The sequence below is a fragment of the Hyperolius riggenbachi genome, chromosome 2 (genome assembly GCF_040937935.1).
Source record: "Hyperolius riggenbachi isolate aHypRig1 chromosome 2, aHypRig1.pri, whole genome shotgun sequence".
In the NCBI taxonomy this organism is placed as follows: domain Eukaryota; kingdom Metazoa; phylum Chordata; class Amphibia; order Anura; family Hyperoliidae; genus Hyperolius; species Hyperolius riggenbachi.
Window position 1 is genome coordinate 289,147,326 of NC_090647.1, and position 20,595 is coordinate 289,167,920.

General features: G+C 42.6%; 1 protein-coding gene across 6 annotated transcripts in view; it reads right to left on the reverse strand.

The window, feature by feature from the left end:
* The window catches only part of NFYC (nuclear transcription factor Y subunit gamma), a 96,901-nt gene that overhangs the window by 24,550 nt on the left and 51,756 nt on the right, over window positions 1-20,595 (reverse strand). For all 6 annotated transcript variants that reach the window (XM_068268925.1, XM_068268923.1, XM_068268921.1 and 3 more), the window contains 3 exons: window positions 16,215-16,324; window positions 4,243-4,314; window positions 341-454 (listed from right to left, as the gene is read on the reverse strand). In XM_068268925.1, coding sequence (XP_068125026.1) covers window positions 341-454; window positions 4,243-4,314; window positions 16,215-16,316 — 288 coding nt within the window. In that variant the 5' untranslated portion in view covers window positions 16,317-16,324. The remainder of the gene's footprint in view (window positions 1-340; window positions 455-4,242; window positions 4,315-16,214; window positions 16,325-20,595) is intronic.

Here is a 20,595-nt window from a genome sequence, read left to right on the forward strand (position 1 = left end):
TCTGCCTCTAATACTTTTAGCCATACACCCTGGACAAGCATGCAGCAGATCACGTGTTTCTGACATTATTGTCAGATCTGACTGGATTAGCGGCATGCTTGTTTCTGGAGTTATTCAGACACTACTGCAGCCAAATAGACCAGCAGGGCCACCAGGCAACTGGTATTTTTAAAATGTAATAAATATGGCAGCCTTCATATTCTTCTAACTTCAGTTGTCATGTAAACATATTTTCGTAATAATACAACAATTTGAATATTTTACATTTTTCACATAAAGGGATATTTTCTTATTATCCTTTTTGTGATCCTTCATGGACAGACTTTCCAGCTGGCAATACCTGCAACGTCCTCCTCTTGTTGTCCTCTGTGTGAATCCAAGCACGGAGTGTCAGCTCTGTTATAAAGATCTGAGCAGCTTTGGCAAAAAGAACTGGAGCTTCTGCACTGATCATCTATCAAGGAAAATAAGCACATTTCCAAGTAAGGAATAAATGCATACATTGATAAATGCACAGGGCAACGAGAAACGAGCAATGATTCTGGGCACGGATATAGGACCCTACTACTTTTCCTATAAGACAGGCTGAAATCAGATTCCCCTGACAGATGACCGAGCGATCGATCACACGATCCCCGTTGCCCGCTGTGATAATTTTATCGCAATTAAACGATTGTTCACGCCTTTGTTACCACGGTAGTGAAGATGGATCGGTTAACGATCGCTGTTCGCCGCTGATCCCAATCCATCTTCACATCGGTAGTTAGCTTATATTTGAATCGCAAAAATCGCACGTTCGTTTTCCAGGCCGCAATTTGCACAAGTGAAAAAAAAACTGATTACCTGCCGCATGAAATCGTAACATGCATACTATTCCCATAGACTGGTAGTCGGTGCCGGCAGTCTATGGTGGATGACGCATGCGCAACAGCACAAAAATTACGCAAAAAATTGACTGTGGGAAACGCCAGTGTTTTCCGCGGACACAAGCGTTGCCTCTCTCTGTCTCTCTCTCACAGCAGTTTTCTGTTATCTCACATCTGTGTTCTGAGGTGGCAGGAGCAGCTGTGAGGGGTCACCTAAATTTGGATGCAGTGCGCGCAGATAAATTTGGGTGCCACCATAGGCACTATGTAAAATGCCACTAATATCGGCTAGAACAGTAAATTTGGGTGCCAAAATCGCACAATAAAAGTGACCGGTGGGACCGCCCACTATAGAAAAAGCTGGTATAAATTTAGCCACTATAAACATAAAAAGAGCCGGCGCCACAACAGCAGCTATTTATAGCTGCAGTTCCTATAGTGGGTGGTCTCAGTATCCATTATTTTATCGTGCGGCACCCAAATTTACTCTTATAGCTGCAATAGCGACATATTACATTGGTGCCTATGGCTGCACCCATTAGTGTTAGGTATAGATTGGGGAGGATTAGTGTTAGGAGTCTGTGTGGGGTGGCTGGGGTTAGGCATAGATCGGGAAAAGTTAGTGTTAAGCATTAACCGGGGATGTATCTATAATCGCACCATGAGGAAAAAAATTGGTGCAAAAATGACTGTAATGGGCATGAAATAACAGTAATGGAATATCAGTGATCTTACCGATATTCTATTATCCACTGTAGTAGAATATGAGTAATTTAACCAATATTCTGCTATTCTACTATCGCCCCTGTACCCTAACTCTCACCTGAACCCTCCCACTAACTATGCCTAACCCTAACCACCCCCCTCACTTATTCGTAACCCTAACCACCCACCATCTACTCCTAACACTAACCAGTCCCTATCTAACAGAGCTGCAAAAAAAAAAAAAAAAAAAAAAAAAAAAAGCCATAGGCGCACCTTGAGAATAATGGATTGCTCTGCGTCTAGTTTATCAAATGACCTATATGCAACCTCATTATAATCATAATCAGTTGTAGAATACATCTTGATGTGTTTTATAGCTTGGGCCAATGTCACATAAAAAATAGGTAGGGACAAACTGAATCCGCAATTCATAAAAAATATCGCTTTCAAAATTATGATCAAACTTGGGAAAGTTTCAGCAAAACTACACGAGTCGGTAGCTTACAAAATACCCAGTTTTAAATATCCCTTACTGTTAGCTTTCCATAAAGGTGACATTTGTGGCCTTTTTCTGATGTCCTGACTCTTCTGGAGCTATGCAAACAAAGAATGGCGCTGTAACAATTAGTTAAAAAGTTAGCAAACAATTAGCAAAAAAGTCCTAGGTGCACCTTGAGAATAATGGATTGCTGTGCATCCAGTGTGTTAACAAATGATGTATATGTGACCTCATTTTAACCGTAATAAGTTGAAGAATACATTTTGATGCATCTTATAGCTTGAACTCCTGTCACTTAAAAAGTAGGTAGTGACAAACGCAATCCATTTTGAGAAAAAATTTCATTTTTAAAGTTATGATCAAACTTGGGAAAGTTTCAGCAACATTACATGAGTCGGTAGCTTACAAAACACCCACTTTTGAATAGCCCTGGTTATTAGCTTTCCATAATGGTGACATTGTGGCCTTTTTCTGCTGCCCAGACTCTTCTGGGGCTATGCAAACATAGTATGGCGCTAACATACTTTGTGGGAAAAATTGGCCTGTCAAAAGCCACACGACACATTGTCGTTAATGGCATGCTAGATGCCCAGATAGTTATCAGATGACATATGTGGGGTATCTTTTTAACTGGGACAAGTTGTAGAATAGATTTTAGGCCTCGTTCACATCAGGGCCGTTTCTGTGCGCTTTCCACAGCGCACTGCCCTGTGCGATCAGCAAGGTATTCATTTCCCCATGTAACTAAATGTAGCTGGTTCACATCTATGCGCTGCGCTATGCTATGCGCTGCGCTGAGCAGCGTTACAGAAACGTAGTGTTGCATGCATTTCTGTGCGCTGAGCTGGAAAGCGCACAGCAATGCAAGTGAATGGGTCCGCTTTTTTAGCGCATAGAAGCGCGTACAAGCGCATAGAAGCGCATGCGTTTTTTACCCCTAATTGGAGAAAAAAATACATTTACATACAAAAACAAAGTTTTATTGACAACTGCTGCTGCTACAGTAAGCAAAACGTGCTTTAAAGAAGCGCAACGCATAGAAACGCGGACATGCGTTTTTTACCCTGCGCTTTAACACGTTTTTCAGCGCAGCAGATGTGAACGAGGCCTTAGGGGTTTTTTTGGGGTTGAGGCGTGCGTATTATGAATTACTTTTAGTAACAAACAAAAGCAATATTTTTTTATTTTCATATATTCAGTACCAAAATAAAAAGCTTGTAATAATAAAACAAGGTGACAGAATTTAAAACCGGATACATAAAATGTTACCATAAGGACTCAGCTTTAATATGTATGCCATGAGGGTATATTACTGTTATTTTTGCACATGAGTACTTGTAATTATTGCTAGGGTACAATGTGAAAACAAGAAACACAACACAGAAAAAATACACCATTACTTCCAAATGATATATTATCCCCATACATTGCACTTGGGGCATAATATAAATGTTTGGATTACCAGGAAAAATGGGCAAATAAAATGTGTGAGTTTTATGTACAATAGCATGGTTTCTTTTTTAAACCATAGTGGATGGAAATGGGGAAATCGTGTATTTTTCAATTTTTTACCTTGCTTTTCCCTTTAAAATGCATAGAAAATAAAATAAATTACTGAAAACAGATACCATCTCCCAAAAGCCTAATTGGTGGTGAAAAAAGCAAGATATAGATAATTTAGATGTGATAAGTTGTGATAAAGTTATTGCCAAATAAATGGGAGGAGTGCTGAAATGTGAAAATTGCTCGGATGTATAAGATAAAAAAAAAAACACTGAAGGCTGAAGTGAACATCACTGAAATGGTTAAACAAAGCAAGTTGTCCTGCTACTCAGCTTCAAATCTGCATCCAAACTTGAGACAACAGTATCTTTTTACACACATTGTAACAACATTGTAATGTAAACAAACAGTGTAACAAGTGATAAGGAGCTCTCTGTGAATCTCTCTGTGCTTCAGACACACAGAGTTCAGAATAGCTCAGAAGATGTTAATATATAATAAAAAGTAGTTTGAATAAAATGCAATGACAGCATTTTATTCAAACTACACTTGAGAAACTTGTAATTTGTAAACAGACAATATTACTTATGCACAAAAGCAAATATGATAACTGTACGAGTAATAAAATGTAAGAAAACACATTTTTAAACCACTTAACAAGGTAATTACCTTCACATCTTCATCAAGTTTCATGATCTTCTTTATGCGAGCCAGTGGGAGTTCTTGAACCCGGAAATCTTTCTGTGAGGAATTTATGAAAATAAAAATTAGACACTTTGACAGAAGAGACTGAACGTGCAAACCTATATTATTTTTTTTGTGATTTAGTGAAAAATGTATTTGGTTGAGCAACATCCACCCTAACCCACCACACCCCCAAAAAAGGAACCTGTAGTGAGAAGTATATAGATGCTGCCACATTTATTTTCTTTTAAACAAATCTTTGTATAGATCCTTTACAGGGATTGTTTTTGTTTCCTCCCACATCCCCAAAAACATACAGAAAAGTTAATTGGCTTAGACTACAATGGACATATTACCACGGTAGGTATTAGACTGTGATATACAGTATATACTACGTAAAGGTATGTGGAAAATGATGGCGCTATATAAATACTAAATAATAATTATGCATTTTAATCTGGGAGAAACCTGCTTCTTGCAAGTATGTTTACACATACATTCTAAATGTTACAGTTTTTTGTTTGTTTGCTTGCAATAGTGGTTCTTTAATTACATTAAATTGTTCAACAAGCAATGGTTTGCCATGTAGAAGAAAATGTTTTAGAACATTTATAAAGTTACCTTACATATTCATAGATGGGCTGCCATACCAAAATAGATGGTACTATACTTGAAACAGAACAACAGTAAACTATAAAGAAAGCATCTCAGCATATAGAAAAGTTACAGAATACTGGCCAAGTTGCCTAGTGCAGTCATTGAGCTCTGTTGATGCACCTCTTTTTGTGTGTGCTCATCTAAAAGTCTGGTCTGATACTAAAAGGCACTCTATATGCAGACTTTTGTTCTTGTTCTATATAGTCCAGTGGATTGATTGTCCTTGTTATGGCTGGATATATGGTGTCCACCAACACCTAGGGCCATATACAATTAGAGAAGTTCTAAAATTAATTGATTAGAACACCCCTTCCCCGGATGTAAAACAACTCGCTTGGGCGATATTCTCATCACCCAGCGAGTTCTTTACTCCCTTTTCTATTATTCATTTCATGCAGCTTCCTGTCAGACATGAGCGCTAGTCGTTGCCACTGCATCTGGTGATCTTTAAGAAAGAGACCCCCAGAGCTCCCAGTCCAGCCGCCGCGCATCGTCGTAGCCTCCCACGCAGCTGCACCATCACCCATCAATATACATACTACCGTCTCTAGCCAGCATGTAATTACAGTGTATGTGTCACTGTAATTACTGCGTATCGGAGCCTCGGCAAAGCATCTTTAAATCTCCAGCCTGCGCTCCCCATTGGTCCACTGTCTGGACCAATGAAGATTGTCGAGACTGGAGCCCCAGCGGGAGATTCAAAGATGCTTTGCCAGGGCTCGTACACTGTAATTACAGCGCCGCTGCGGCAAGAGGCAGAGGATGTTTAGTGGATATATATATATATATATATATATATATATATATATATATATATATATATATATAGATAGATAGATAGATAGATAGATAGATAGATAGATAGATAGATAGATAGATAGATATACACACATATATACATATATACACATACATATATACATATACAGTGGAGGAAATAATTATTTGACCCCGCACTGATTTTTAAGTTTGTCCAATGACAAAGAAATTAAGTCTCAGAACAGTATCATTTCAATGGTAGGTTTATTTTAACAGTGGCAGATAGCACATCAAAAGGAAAATCCAAAAAATAACCTTAAATAAAAGATAGCAACTGATTTGCATTTCATTGAGTGAAATAAGTTTTTGAACCCCTACCAACCATTAAGAGTTCAGGCTCCCACAGAGTGGTTAGACACTTCTACTCAATTAGTCACCCTCATTTAGGACACCTGTCTTAACTAGTCACCTGTATAAAAGACACCTGTCCACAGAATCAATCAATCAAGCAGACTCCAAACTCTCCAACATGGGAAAGACCAAAGAGCTGTCCAAGGATGTCAGAGACAAAAGTGTAGACCTGCACAAGGCTGGAATGGGCTACAAAACCATTAGCAAGAAGCTGGGAGAGAAGGTGACAACTGTTGGTGCGATTTTTTCGAAAATGGAAGGAGCACAAAATGACCATCAATCGACCTCGCTCTGGGGCTCCACGCAAGATCTCACCTCGTGGGGTGTCAATGGTTCTGAAAAAGGTGAAAAAGCATCCTAGAACTACACGGGAGGAGTTAGTGAATGACCTCAAATTAGCAGGGACCACAGTCACCAAGAAAACCATTGGAAACACATTACACCGCAATGGATTAAAATCCTGCAGGGCTCGCAAGGTCCCCCTGCTCAAGAAGGCACATGTGCAGGCCCATCTGAAGTTTGCCAATGAACACCTGAATGATTCTGTGAGTGACTGGGAGAAGGTGCTGTGGTCTGATGAGACCAAAATAGAGCTCTTTGGCATTAACTCAACTCGCTGTGTTTGGAGGAAGAAAAATGCTGCCTATGACCCCCAAAACACCATCCCCACCGTCAAGCATGGGGGTGGAAACATTTTGCTTTGGGGGTGTTTTTCTGCTAAGGGCACAGGACAACTTAATCGCATTAACGGGAAAATGGACGGAGCCATGTATCGTGAAATCCTGAACGACAACCTCCTTCCCTCTGCCAGGAAACTGAAAATGGGTCGTGGATGGGTGTTCCAGCACGACAATGACCCAAAACATACAGCAAAGGCAACAAAGGAGTGGCTCAAGAAGAATCACATTAAGGTCATGGAGTGGCCTAGTCAGTCTCCGGACCTTAATCCAATAGAAAACCTATGGAGGGAGCTCAAGCTCAGAGTTGCACAGAGACAGCCCCGAAACCTTAGGGATTTAGAGATGATCTGCAAAGAGGAGTGGACCAACATTCCTCCTAAAATGTGTGCAAACTTGGTCATCAATTACAAGAAACGTTTGACCTCTGTGCTTGCAAACAAAGGTTTTTCCACTATGTATTAAGTCTTTTATTGTTAGAGGGTTCAAAAACGTATTTCACTCAATGAAATGCAAATCAGTTGCTATCTTTTATTTAAGGTTATTGTTTGATTTTCCTTTTGATGTGCTATCTGCCACTGTTAAAATAAACCTACCATTGAAATGATACTGTTCTGAGACTTCATTTCTTTGTCATTGGACAAACTTACAAAATCAATGAGGGGTCAAATAATTATTTCCTCCACTGTATACACACACATACACACACACACACACACACAGGTTGCAAAAGTATTCGGCCCCATTGAAGTTTTCCACATTTTGTCACATTACTGCCACAAACATGAATCAATTTTATTGGAATTCCACATGAAAGACCAATACAAAGTGGTGTACACGTGAGAAGTGGATCGAAAATCATACAGGATTCCAAACATTTTTTTTACAAATAAATAACTGCAAAGTGGGGTGTGCGTAATTATTCGGCCCCCTGAGTCAATACTTTGTAGAACCACCTTTTGTTGCAATTACAGCTGCCAGTCTTTTAAGGTATGTCTCTACCAGCTTTGCACATCTAGAGACTGACAGACTCAGCCCATTCTTTGCAAAACAGCTCCAGCTCAGTCAGATTAGATGGACAGCGTTTGTGAACAGCAGTTTTCAGATCTTGCCACAGATTCTCAATTGGATTTAGATCTGGACTTTGACTGGGCCATTCTAATACATAGATATGTTTTGTCTTAAACCATTCCATTGTTGCCCTGGCTTTATGTTTAGGGTTATTGTCCTGCTGGAAGGTGAACCTCCGCCCCAGTCTCAAGTCTTTTGCAGACTCCAAGAGGTTTTCTTCCAAGATTGCCCTGTATTTGGCTCCATCCATCTTCCCATCAACTCTGACCAGCTTCCATGTCCCTGCTGAAGAGAAGCACCCCCAGCGCATGATGCTGCCACCACCATATTTGACAGTGGGGATGGTGTGTTCAGAGTGATGTGCAGTGTTAGTTTTCCACCACACATAGCGTTTTGCATTTTGGCCAAAAAGTTCCATTTTGGTCTCATCTGACCAGAGCACCTTCTTCCACATGGTTGCTGTGTCCCCCATATGGCTTGTGGCAAACTGCAAATGGGACTTCTTATGCTTTCTGTTAACAATGCCTTTCTTCTTGCCACTCTTCCATAAAGGCCAACTTTGTACAGTGCATGACTAATCGTTGTCCTATGGACAGAGTCTCCCACCTAAGCTGTAGATTTCTGCACCTCGTCCAGAGTCACCATGGGCCTCTTGACTGCATTTCTGATCAGCGCTCTCCTTGTTTGGCCTGTGAGTTTACCTGGACGGCCTTGTCTTGGTAGGTTTACAGTTGTGCCATACTCCTTCCATTTCTGAATGATCGCTTGAACAGTGCTCCGTGGGATGTTCATGGCTTTGGAAATCTTTTTGTAGCCTAAGCCTGCTTTAAATTTCTCAATAACTTTATCCCTGAACTGTCTTGTGTGTTCTTTGGACTTCACGGTGTTGTTGCTCCCAATATTCTCTTAGACAACCTCTGAGGCCCTCACAGAGCAGCTGTATTTGTACTGACATTAGGTTACACACAGGCGCACTCTATTTAGTCATTAGCACTCATCAGGCAATGTCTATGGGCAACTGACTGCACTCAGATCAAAGGGGGCTGAATAATTATGCACACACCACTTTGCAGTTATTTGTAATAAATGTTTGGAATCATGTATGATTTTCGTTCCACTTCTCATGTGTACACCACTTTGTGTTGGTCTTTCATGTGGAATTCCAATAAAATTGATTCAGGTTTGTGGTAGTAATGTGACAAAATGTGGAAAACTTGAAGGGGGCCGAATACCTTTGCTATATATATATATATATATATATATATATATATAGCCACTAAACATCCTCTGCCTCTTGCCGCAACGGCGCTGTAATAACAGTGCACTCCCACTGTTACACATGCGAGCACACCCGCTGAACATACACATACATACATATATACACACACACACACACACACACATACAGGGGTGCTTCGGCGATGTGTGGCGGCCTGACAGGGTGCTTTTATTAAAGGAGACCCCAGATGCAGCGGCCGAAGATGATGGCGATGTTCGGCGGGTGTGCTCGCATGTGTGGGGAGCGAGGCTGTGGTTTTGAAAGACAGCACCACCGAGTAAAAAGTCACTTCCCATTTCCCGGAGAAAGGGAGCACCGCTCAGACTTTCGCCTGAGTAATGGTGCCTAACGATCGGCCATCACGCGAAGGATACCGGCAATATGATTTTCTGGTAATCCTCGCACGATGTCAGGGTGATAAGTAGATCACATCTGCAAGCTACTTATCACCTGGAATAGACTATGCCCCCCCCCCAATATTTTAAGCTTTGCATATATGCACATTTTTGTTGTTCTATAGCTCAGTGGATAATTTGTCCTTGTTTTGGCTGGATATATGGTGTTCATATCTACACCCAGTCTTTTGGGCCCCACGTATTTTAAACAAGCAGCATTTGGGACCCACATTTTTTAAACAAGTAGCAATCAGCTGTGTTGAGTTTTTTGAAGAGAAAGTGCTTTGCTTTGACTTGCAGCAGAAAGCCGCCTGTTCTCCCCTCTCCACAAGTACAGGACAAACAGCTTGGCCAAGCTCCGCATGCTCAAGGCTCTTTCACACCAACAGGGTTCCGATGAAATGTTTTCCAAACACTTGCATTTTACCAATTGTAAGCACCATTATAATGGGAATCGTGGGGAAGTATTCACATTGAATGTGTTTTGCTGACAGAGCTGCATTTTTTATGCATTTGTAATTGAGGCCAATGAAAAGAGAATCACAAAAAATAAATACAATTTCCACGCCAAGTGTATCTGCTAAATGTGTTACAGTTCTACCATTTCAGAGAATGACAGACTGTTGCAGCAACAGTCCTATCTGCCTGTTCACAGCAGTCTAGGTTTACACACACACACACACACACACACACACACACACACACACACACACACACACACACACACACACACACACACACACACACACACACACACACACACACACACACACACACACACACACACACACACACACACACACACACACACACACACCTCTGCCCGAGACGAGAAGAAGCTGAAGAAATTTGGATCTCTAGCAAGTGAATAGCTGCACAAGAGATGGGAAGACAGCCTCTAACAGAGGAGAGATAATTATAGATGCAGCGCACACTTACTATGCAGGCACTGCATACATTCAACAACCTGACCTGAATATAAGCTGACACCGCACACTTTTGGGACCGTTTTTGGTCCTGAAAAAATGTTATATTTTAGTATATACAGTAGTTGCATTACTGTAGCACATTGTAAAGCATCTAAATGGTAGCCACTGGGAGAGAGGGGGGAAAGGCCCTCATTGCAACAGTCTGACATATTTAACCAAGCACCTCGGGGTGACCCAAGCCACTAGGAAAGTATAGGAGACTAAAAGAGACCGAAAAGTCCTCCTACTTAAAAGCAATACTTGGTGTAATTTTGCAGTGCATTACATGCAGTTTTATACAGTAAAGTACTATTTATAAGAGAAGACCTGCTGTGGCAGTTTGCGGGGGCAAACCCTGCCAGCAATTTTGTTTTCAGGGTTTAGTTGTTTTGTTTTTTTTAAGTTGGCAAATATGTGCAATTTACCACGAACAGAAGAAATGGAAGTACATGAGCTAATTATCTTCTGCTCTAACTGGTCTTAAAGAGACTCTGAAGTCTCTTTTTTTCCCCATTTTTCTCATATAATCCTGTTCAGCATGAATGCCCCAGTGAAATCACCGCATCCCCCCCCGGTAGATGGGTAATTTATTGCTGTGTTACAGACCAGCAAAGTTCTACGACTTTGCTGGTCGCAGATTGTGCTGCCCTGACACGCAGGGCTTCTCTTCCTGGAGAGGCTGAGCTTTGAGCTGTAGCTCAGCCTCTCCGCAATCAATCTCTGCAGATCTCTGCCTCCTCCCCGCCCCTCTCAGTGAAAGAAGACAGAGGGGCTGAGAGAAGGCGGAGATCCGCAGACATTGCAGAGGAGGCAGAGCTACAGCTGAAAGCTCTGCCTCATTGAGTAAGTGAAACCCTGAGAGCCACAGAGCTCTGCAGGGCTAATCCTGTGCAATAAATTACCCATCTTCACAGGGGGATTCATCCTGAACAGGATTATATGACAAAAGCATGGGGGGGGGGGGGGGGGGGGGGGGGAAGAGACTTCAGAGTCTCTTTAAATAACAAGACGTCGGGCCCTTTCTCATTAGCCGCGATGCGATGATAGCATGTGGCTGACACCAATGCAAGTCAATGGAGCAGTTTCCAAGCAATGACCCGGGAAAATAATTGGGTGCATTCTTTCAGCGCACATTTGATTCCCCTCACCGCTAAGAGGAAGCCGCATCTGGACTTACAGAAGTGCCCCTGGCTGGCTGCGATACAATCAGCACATCATCCTGCTAGTGGTAATGGGCCCTAAGATTATCACTATAATTGGGGACACTTTGGCACAGTTGGTGAGCTTAAGCGCGTTAAAGCGTAACCAAGAGCCCCTGTCACTGTTTTCCGTGTGTGTGTGTGTGTGTGTGTGTGTGTGTGTGTGTGTGTGTGTGTTAGATATACCGTGTGTGTGTGTGTGTGTGTGTGTGTGTGTGTGTGTGTGTGTGTGTTATATATATATATATATATACACACACACACACACACACACACACACACACACACACACACACACACACACACACACACACACACACACACATCCTTCTCAAAAAATTAGCATATTGTGATAAAGTTCATTATTTTCTGCAATGTACTGATAAACATTAGACTTTCATATATTTTAGATTCAAATACACAAAACTGAAGTAGTTCAAGCCTTTTATTGTTTTAATATTGATGATTTTGGCATACAGCTCATGAAAACCCAAAATTCCTAGCTCAAAAAATTAGCATATCATGAAAAGGTTCTCTAAACGAGCTATTAACCTAATCTTCTGAATCAACTAATTAACGCTAAACACCTGCAAAAGATTCCTGAGGCTTTTAAAAACTCCAAGCCTGGTTCATTACTCAAAACCGCAATCATGGGTAAGGCCTAGTGCACACCGAGCGGTTTTTGGAGCGATCCGCCGGCCGCATCCGCCTAAAAAAAAAAAATTGCTTGGCTAATGTATTGCAATGGGATAGTGCACACCGGCGGTTTGAGGATTTTGCCAAGCCGCAAACACGCCTCCTGCTGCACGTTTGCGGTTTTCAGAAGCGTTTCGTCCTCAATGTAAAGTATAGGAAAAACGCAAACCGCTCTGAAAAACGCTACTTCAGAGCGGTTTGCCAGGCGTTTTTGTTACAGAAGCTGTTCAGTAACAGGTTTTACTGTAACAATATGTGTAATCTGCTACCCAAAAACGCACCCAAAACCGCTAGATGTGTTTAGAAAACGTCTCTAAACATACCTAGAATCGCTCTGAAATCAGCTTTAAAAACCGCTAGCGTTCTGTGGATCTGCTATCGGTTTTGGTGTGCACTGGGCCTAAGACTGCCGACCTGACTGCTGTCCAGAAGGCCATCATTGACACCCTCAAGCAAGAGGGTAAGACACAGAAAGAAATTTCTGAACAAATAGGCTGTTCCCAGAGGGCTGTATCAAGGCACCTCAGTGGGAAGTCTGTGGGAAGGAAAAAGTGTGGCAGAAACCGCTGCACAACGAGAAGAGGTGATCGGACCCTGAGAAAGATTGCGGAGAAAGACCGATTCCAGACCTTGGGGGACCTGCGGAAGCAGTGGACTGAGTCTGGAGTAGAAACGTCCAGAGCCATCGTGTACAGGTGTGTGCAGGAAATGGGCTATAGGTGTCGTATTCCCCAGGTCAAGCCACTTTTGAACCAGAAAGCGGCAGAAGCGCCTGACCTGGGCTACAAAGAAGCAGCACTGGACTGTTGCTCAGTGGTCCGAAGTACTTTTTTCGGATGAAAGCCACTTTTGCATGTCATTCGGAAATCAAGGTGCCAGAGTCTGGAGGAAGACTGGGGAGAGGGAAATGCCTGAAGTCCAGTGTCAAGTACCCACAGTCAGTGATGGTCTGGGTTGCCATGTCAGCTGCTGGTGTTGGTCCACTGTGTTTTATCAAGGGCAGGGTCAATGCAGCTAGCTATCAGGAGATTTTGGAGCACTTCAAGCTTCCATCTGCTGAAAGATTTCATTTTTCAGCACAACTTGACACCTGCTCACAGTGCCAAAACCACTGGAAAATGGTTTACTGACCATGGTATTACTGTGCTCGATTGGCCTGCCAACTCTCCTGACCTGAACCCCATGGAGAATCTGTGGGATATTGTGAAGAGAAAGTTGAGAGACGCAAGACCCAACACTCTGGATGAGCTTAAGGCCGCTATCGAAGCATCCTGGGCCTCCATAGCACCTGAGCAGTGCCACAGGCTGATTGCCACCATGCCACGCCGCATTGAAGCAGTCATTTCTGCAAAAGGATTCCCGACCAAGTATTGAATGCATAACTGAACGTAATTATTTGAAGGTTGACTTTTTTTTGTTTTAAAAACACTTTTCTTTTATTGGTTGGATGAAATATGCAAATTTTTTGAGATAGGAATTTTGGGTTTTCATGAGCTGTATGCCAAAATCATCAATATTAAAATAAAAGGCTTGAACTACTTCAGTTGTGTGTAATGAATCTAAAATATATGAAAGTCTAATGTTTATCAGTACATTACAGAAAAGAATGAACTTTATCACAATATGCTAATTTTTTGAGAAGGACCTGTATATATTTTCAAATTCACTTTAGGCTTGCAAAAAGTACTCTGTAAATATTAGCGAATGCAACTTTTTTTTTATTAAGATCCCTTACAAAGCATTATCTGCTATTAAATCAAAATGTAACTATTTAAATGATTAGAATTTTTTTAGAGGGTTTGGCAGCCACGAGGATATGTGGTGGGAATGCTCAGTAATACAGGGACAATGGAACAATTTGTATTTTACTCATCACCATTTTTAACAATTTCACCCTGATCCAGTCAATTCAATATTCTCCTGAATACAAACCACAGAAAGAACGGTTTATTGCTAGGACTTCTCCCAGCCCAGAGAATTCATATACACATCCAAATGGATAAGACAAGAGTAGAGCTTGACTTCAGTAATTGCCACTTGAGGGCCAACAGATTTTGAATACTACTATCGTGTAGGTAAGCTTGTATACTACAGTACTTGGAAAGTTAAAACTGGAATTGGAATCCTTCCATACACTGCACACAGATTTTCAATAGGTCTATTAACCCGCAGCAATGCACAGTTTGATACTGTTTGATACAGTGCAATGCTATGGGCTGTGGATATACCGCCACACCCAACTAACATTCTCCGGCTGATTGTATTTTCAATCAATATTTGCTGAAAATTGATCAAAATTATGATAGATGTAGCATGATGGGCAATAGGGTTTTTGGTAGATTCGATCAGAGCGGTCAAACCGGTTAAGGAAAGTGTGTGTGTGTGTGTGTTTCAGGCCTTATAACACATGGAGGAACGTCCAAATGCTCTGACACCCAAAGATATTACTCACTGGTGGTGGATCCAGTCAAAGCCACAGTTCAGATAAGGCAGGAGATCTGCAAACTTGGTAAAGTACTAAATTTCTTTTCCTTCATCAGCAACCACTGTCCTCATTTATATAGGTTTTTAGTCTCTTTGGAGACTTCTCTCTTTAGAGTCTCGTTGTTTTTATGTTTATCATTAGCTTGCATGATATATTTATATGCAGTACTGTCTCATTAAATCAAGTGTTTCTTTCCTTACCTATATAGTCTCCACCTTTACTCAGGACTCTTACGACTGACTAAGGGCAGACTGTAAGCCCGACACGCTTTAGTTGCTCCTGTGGAAACATTGTTTGGTGTCTGACCTTTTCAATAAAATACCAGCTTTAAGCACTTCAAGTTCTTTAGTACTTTTCCTTCCTTGTCTTAAATATAACACCTTGTACTCATAATATCTGGTTATCAAGAATTACTTGGCATTATAATAGCGACTTTAACTTCTCTACAGCTCAATACTTAAAGAGACTCCGTAACAAAAATTGCATCCTGTTTTTTATCATCCTACAAGTTCCAAAAGCTATTCTAATGTGTTCTGGCTTACTGCAGCACTTTCTGCTATCACTATCTCTGTAATAAATCAATGTATCTTTCCCCTGTCAGACTTGTCGGCCTGTGTCTGGAAGGCTGCCAAGTTCTTCAGTGTTGTGGTTCTGCTATGAACTCCCCCTTCCAGGCCCCTCTATGCACACTGCCTGTGTGTTATTTAGATTAGAGCAGCTTCTCTCTTCTCTTTTACAAGCTGGATAAATCGTCCTCTGAGCTGGCTGGGCTTTCACATACTGAGGAATTACAGACAAAGGCAAAGCTGTTTGCAGGAGAAAAACAAGCAGCCTGAAACTTCAGTGCATGAGAACTGCAGAGGGAAAGAAACACACAATGATCTCTTGAGATTCAAAAGGAAGGGTGTATACAGCCTGCTTGTGTATGGATGTATTTTCTATGTGTGGACATACTGTACATCAACCTACTTCCTGTTTTGGTGGCCATTTTGTTTGTTTATAAACAAACTTTTTAAAACTGTTTTTAACCACATTTAATGCGGCGAGGACCGGCAAAATTGTGACAGAGGGTAATAGGAGATGTCCCCTAACGCACTGGTATGTTTACTTTTGTGCGATTTTAACAATACAGATTCTCTTTAAGTGCAATACCCCACATAGAGTAGGACCAGTTGTTGATCCGCAGGGGTTTAACTGTGTTTATTAGTCCTTTGGTATGATGGATGTTTGAAGCTTGAGTTGCAATGTTTTTTCCATTACTATGCTATAATGATGGATCTCTATAAATAATGTCAAATTACGGTCTCAATTAAAAAAAAAAAATAAAAAATGGTCAACTCGCTTTTTGCGCTCTACTTACCACTGTCAGGTTGCGGATATCTTCCATGACCCTTGGCCAAAATGATTGCAAGCTCTGTTGAGCATCAGTGTTTCCTCCTGCAAACCCCCCATCTGTAGACATGTCTGGACCTGAAAGAGAAACACAGGCACAGATCAGTTGCACTGGCAAAAAAAAAAAATACAGTCTCGGCATTTGAAAACAACCCCAATAAATGTATGGCCGTGTTCAAATGAAGGACATTAATAATTAAACTGCCAATAAGGTGCAGAATTTCCACTGGGATTGCCTGATTAAACAGCATCAAGTGAATAGTCTGCTCAGGCAGAGTTCTGCAGCCTTGTGCTTATCTGCAATGCACTATAGAAATCCGAACAAAGGATTAATTGAGAGCACAGCTCTCTGTGTGCAAGTGAGAGAAATCTAGCACCAAAAGCTCATATGAACATGTGCACAAGGGCTTTACTCAGACTCAAAGAGACAAGTGACACAAGCAGTCCCTGTGTTTTCTCAAAAATGTTAGCTCAAAGTAAAACAATGAAAAATAACTGAAGAGCACCATGTGCGTGAGTATTGACAGGTAGGCCTTTATCTGTGCAATGATTTTAGGATCATGGTTGGCTATAAGACTGGATGCTCCAGGAACAGCCAGTGATATAGGCAATAAATGTCTGAGCACACTTTCACCCCTCCATGCCAATTTCTGCAACAAATTAGTGTTATAGCCCGATTGCATTGCTGAAAGCTGCCCAAAAGTGTGCAAGTGTGCTCAGGTCCTGAGAGATGATCGGTGCCAGCACATTATGGTACCAGCTTTGATGTATCCATTTTATTGTATTACATGTAAGTTTAAGATGCGCCCAATATGGAAACTACCGTATAAGCTGAACATACAGCAATGCACGTATAATCTGAGGTGATCATCGGTGAACTCTGCATGGAGGGGAGGGGAAAAACAAAACAAAACAAAAAAAACTTGCAGAGCCATACCCCAGAAAAGTACTATTGTTGCCATTTGGGTCTGGAAGAAGTCTCTCCCTATGAGCTTCCCTACTGGTCCTTTAACATGATGGATGGTTTTATGGATAAACATGAAAGTACGGCACTTCCATTCTGATGCAATTTTTTTGCAGGGTAGTGGAGTCGGAGTTGAGGAGTCAGGGCAATTTTTGGGTACCTGGAGTTGGAGTCGGGAGAAAATGCACCGACTCAGACTCCTAATCAATCTAAACTGTGATTACAATAGAAAATATGATAAAATGTTCCATTTCTCAGATAATAGGAATCATAATTTATATATACAGTATTCTCGACGCTCCACCAGGTCCTCCATATCGACGCTCCCCGCCTGCGTCCCTTCCCTCCCTGCTGATTGGAGGGAAGGGACGCAGGCAGGGAAGCGGCGAGAGTGACAGTGGAGATGTAAACAGACGGCTAGCGACACGCTGCGTGTCGCTAGCACAGCGGTTTGATTTATGTGGGCAAACAGAGCGCAGGGGTAGGTCAGGAGGAGAACAATATAGCTAGAGGCTGGGCATTATATGCAGACCCAGCCTCTGTGTGCTATTAGGATTTTTAAAACCCACCTCAGGTTCTCTTTAAATGAGTTATCAGGGCAAATATAGTAAAATAAGTGGTACTGACCGGGGGCTTCCTCCAGCCCCAAGCTCCCAGGACCTCCCTCGCCGCAGCCGTTCGCCGTAGCTCCGACCCGGTCCCCGGCGATGACGTCAGAGCGACCAGCGTGATCGGCGCTGTCAATCACCGCCACGTGGGCCAGAGCAGACTGCGCAGGCGCAGAACTACTGCAGAATGCCTGCGGGCAGAGCTGCGGCGAGGGAGGTCCTGGGAGCTTGGGGCAGGAGGAAGCCCCCGGTAAGTACCACTCATTTTACTATATTTGTCCTGATGACTCCTTTAAGCACACCACTCAAGCAACTGAGCTGAAGCAACGGAGGCTGGCATGTTTATTTCCTTTTAAACAATGCAGATTGCCTGGCTTGCTGTCCTCCTGGGCCCCTGTCTCCAATAACCTTAGCCAAAGATCCTAAAACAAGCATTAAGATCAGGTCTGACTGCATTACCCACATGCAGTAGGATTCAGACACCACTGCAGACAAAAAGATCAGTAGGATGGCCAGGTAACTGGTATTGTATGAAAATAAATAATTATGGCAGCCACCATATCCCTTTCAGTTAAGGTGTACTTTAAATGTGAAGAGGCATGCAGTTTTCCAAATACTACTTAGTTTATTCATGTGATCTGTAGAAGCCCAGCTGAAATACATAACAGTAGGCTCAGCGGACAAGAGTGCGGTTTGTCTGTGTCATTATCAAAAACTCGAGTGTACACAATTAAAGCCGGCTGAAGCAGCCAATAATTAGGTGTGTGTACAGAAGCACCCCGACAAGCAACCCCCCAATCCGCAAACTATCCGCCCAGCCCATTAACTCACATGCTACAACGAAGCATTCTTTTGTGCACGCCGCTCCCCTGCTTAACATCACGCGTGTGCCGCTCCATCCTCCCTCTGTCCCCACCACATAGCAACACAGTGCAATGTCAGCTACACGCACCTGTGCAACCTGGCTCAGTAATGTCACCCAAGGAGATCGGGTCCCACTCCTGACTGGAGACATCCATCAAAGGTGTGTATGCACCTTAAAGAGGAACTGTAACGACAAAAACGGCCCCTGGGGGGTACTCACCTCGGGTGGGGGAAGCCTCAGGATCCTAATGAGGCTTCCCACGCCGTCCTGCGTCCCTCGGGGGTCTCGCTGTAGCCCTCCGCACAGCGGTGACGCAATATTTACCTTCCTGGCTCCTGCGCAGGCGCTCTGATGGCTGTCGGCGCCGAAGTAGGCGGAAATACCCGATCGCCGTCGGGTCTGCTCTACTGCGCAGGCTTAAGTTTCCGGCACCTGCGCAGTAGAGCGGACCCGACGGAGATCGGGTATTTCCGTCTATTTCCATGCCGAAAGTCGCCACAGTTCCCCCGCTGGAGCCAGCAAAGGTAAATATTGAACTGACAGTCGGCACAGTCGCCGGCTGTTCGGAGGGCTGCGGCGAGACCCCCGTGGGACAGAGGACGGCGTGGGAAGCCTCATTAGGATCCCGAGGCTTCCCCCACCCGAGGTGAGTACCCCCCAGGGGATGTTTTTCATGTTACAGAGTCTCTTTAAGGGGGAGGACACAGACTGTGCCATCTGGTAAGATCACAGCCTGATGCTCTGGAAATGTGTGCTATTCACCCCTAGCATCACTTGCTCACTCGCAAGGCTCCAGGACTTGCCCAGAACAGTCCCTACTCTACTGAACTTCCCCCTTCATTCAAACGGGCCTTCAAGATCAATCTGTTTACCATTGCCTACCCACCATCTTCATAACTCCAACCCCTTACATGGACATGCACCCTATCCCCCTTTAGAAAGTAAGTCAGTTCGGCAGGGCCCTCCTACCATGTGCTGTTCTCCACCCCATATGGACTCAGTGACTTGTCAGCTATATTTATCCCTGCACACCTTTGTTTACTGTTACATCACAATTTTATGTACCATCGTTTATCGCTATAATGTCCCTGTATAACATTGTTTAATGTTGTAAAGTCTCCCCTATCTATTTTACAGCACTTTGTAATATGTTAGCACTTTATACATAAAGTTTATCATTAACCCTGCCCAGTAGCGTTTCTGCAAAGTGTAGTGGCGGGCTACAATGAGGAGGTCATCAGTATAGTGAAACTACTTCCACTGCACATGTAAGCTTACATTTTACAAAGTTGAGGGTCAAGGATGTTTCTGGGGGATATTCTACAGCCACTGATTCCCCTTATTACAACTCTGTGGCACGGTCCCTAAAGGTCCATACCCACAGGCACAATATTTCAAATGTTTTTTCATGACAATCATTTATGCAATATCACGAAATATTTAAAGAAAATGTGTTAAGGAATGTTTACAGACTGTCAACTACCTGCAACCATCAGTTTTGAGCGACTGTCATATTCGATCCCAGTGTGACAGATTGTAGTGGAAGAATTAGAATGTCCATTTAAACAATCGTTTGAGGCGGTTGTTCATTTTCACAATTAGGACAGATGGTTCGGGGAATCATCGATCATCGGCGGAGATCCCTGACCAATCTATCTGTGGGTACTTCGCTATATAAAATATACAAAACTGAAGCTGGCATCTGCTCGGCTGACATCGCCCGCATCACAACTTTTGACTAACTTAGAATATATTTTATGCGATCAGTCTTACTACTGTACAGTATTTCCTAGACTGTGTCAGAGTCTGTGGCTGTTAAACACCTTCCATCACCCTGTGTTATTTGCAGTCACAAAAAGTGGTCAGAGTCTAAAAATATCATGTGTGTTCTCTTTCAAGTATTAACAAAACC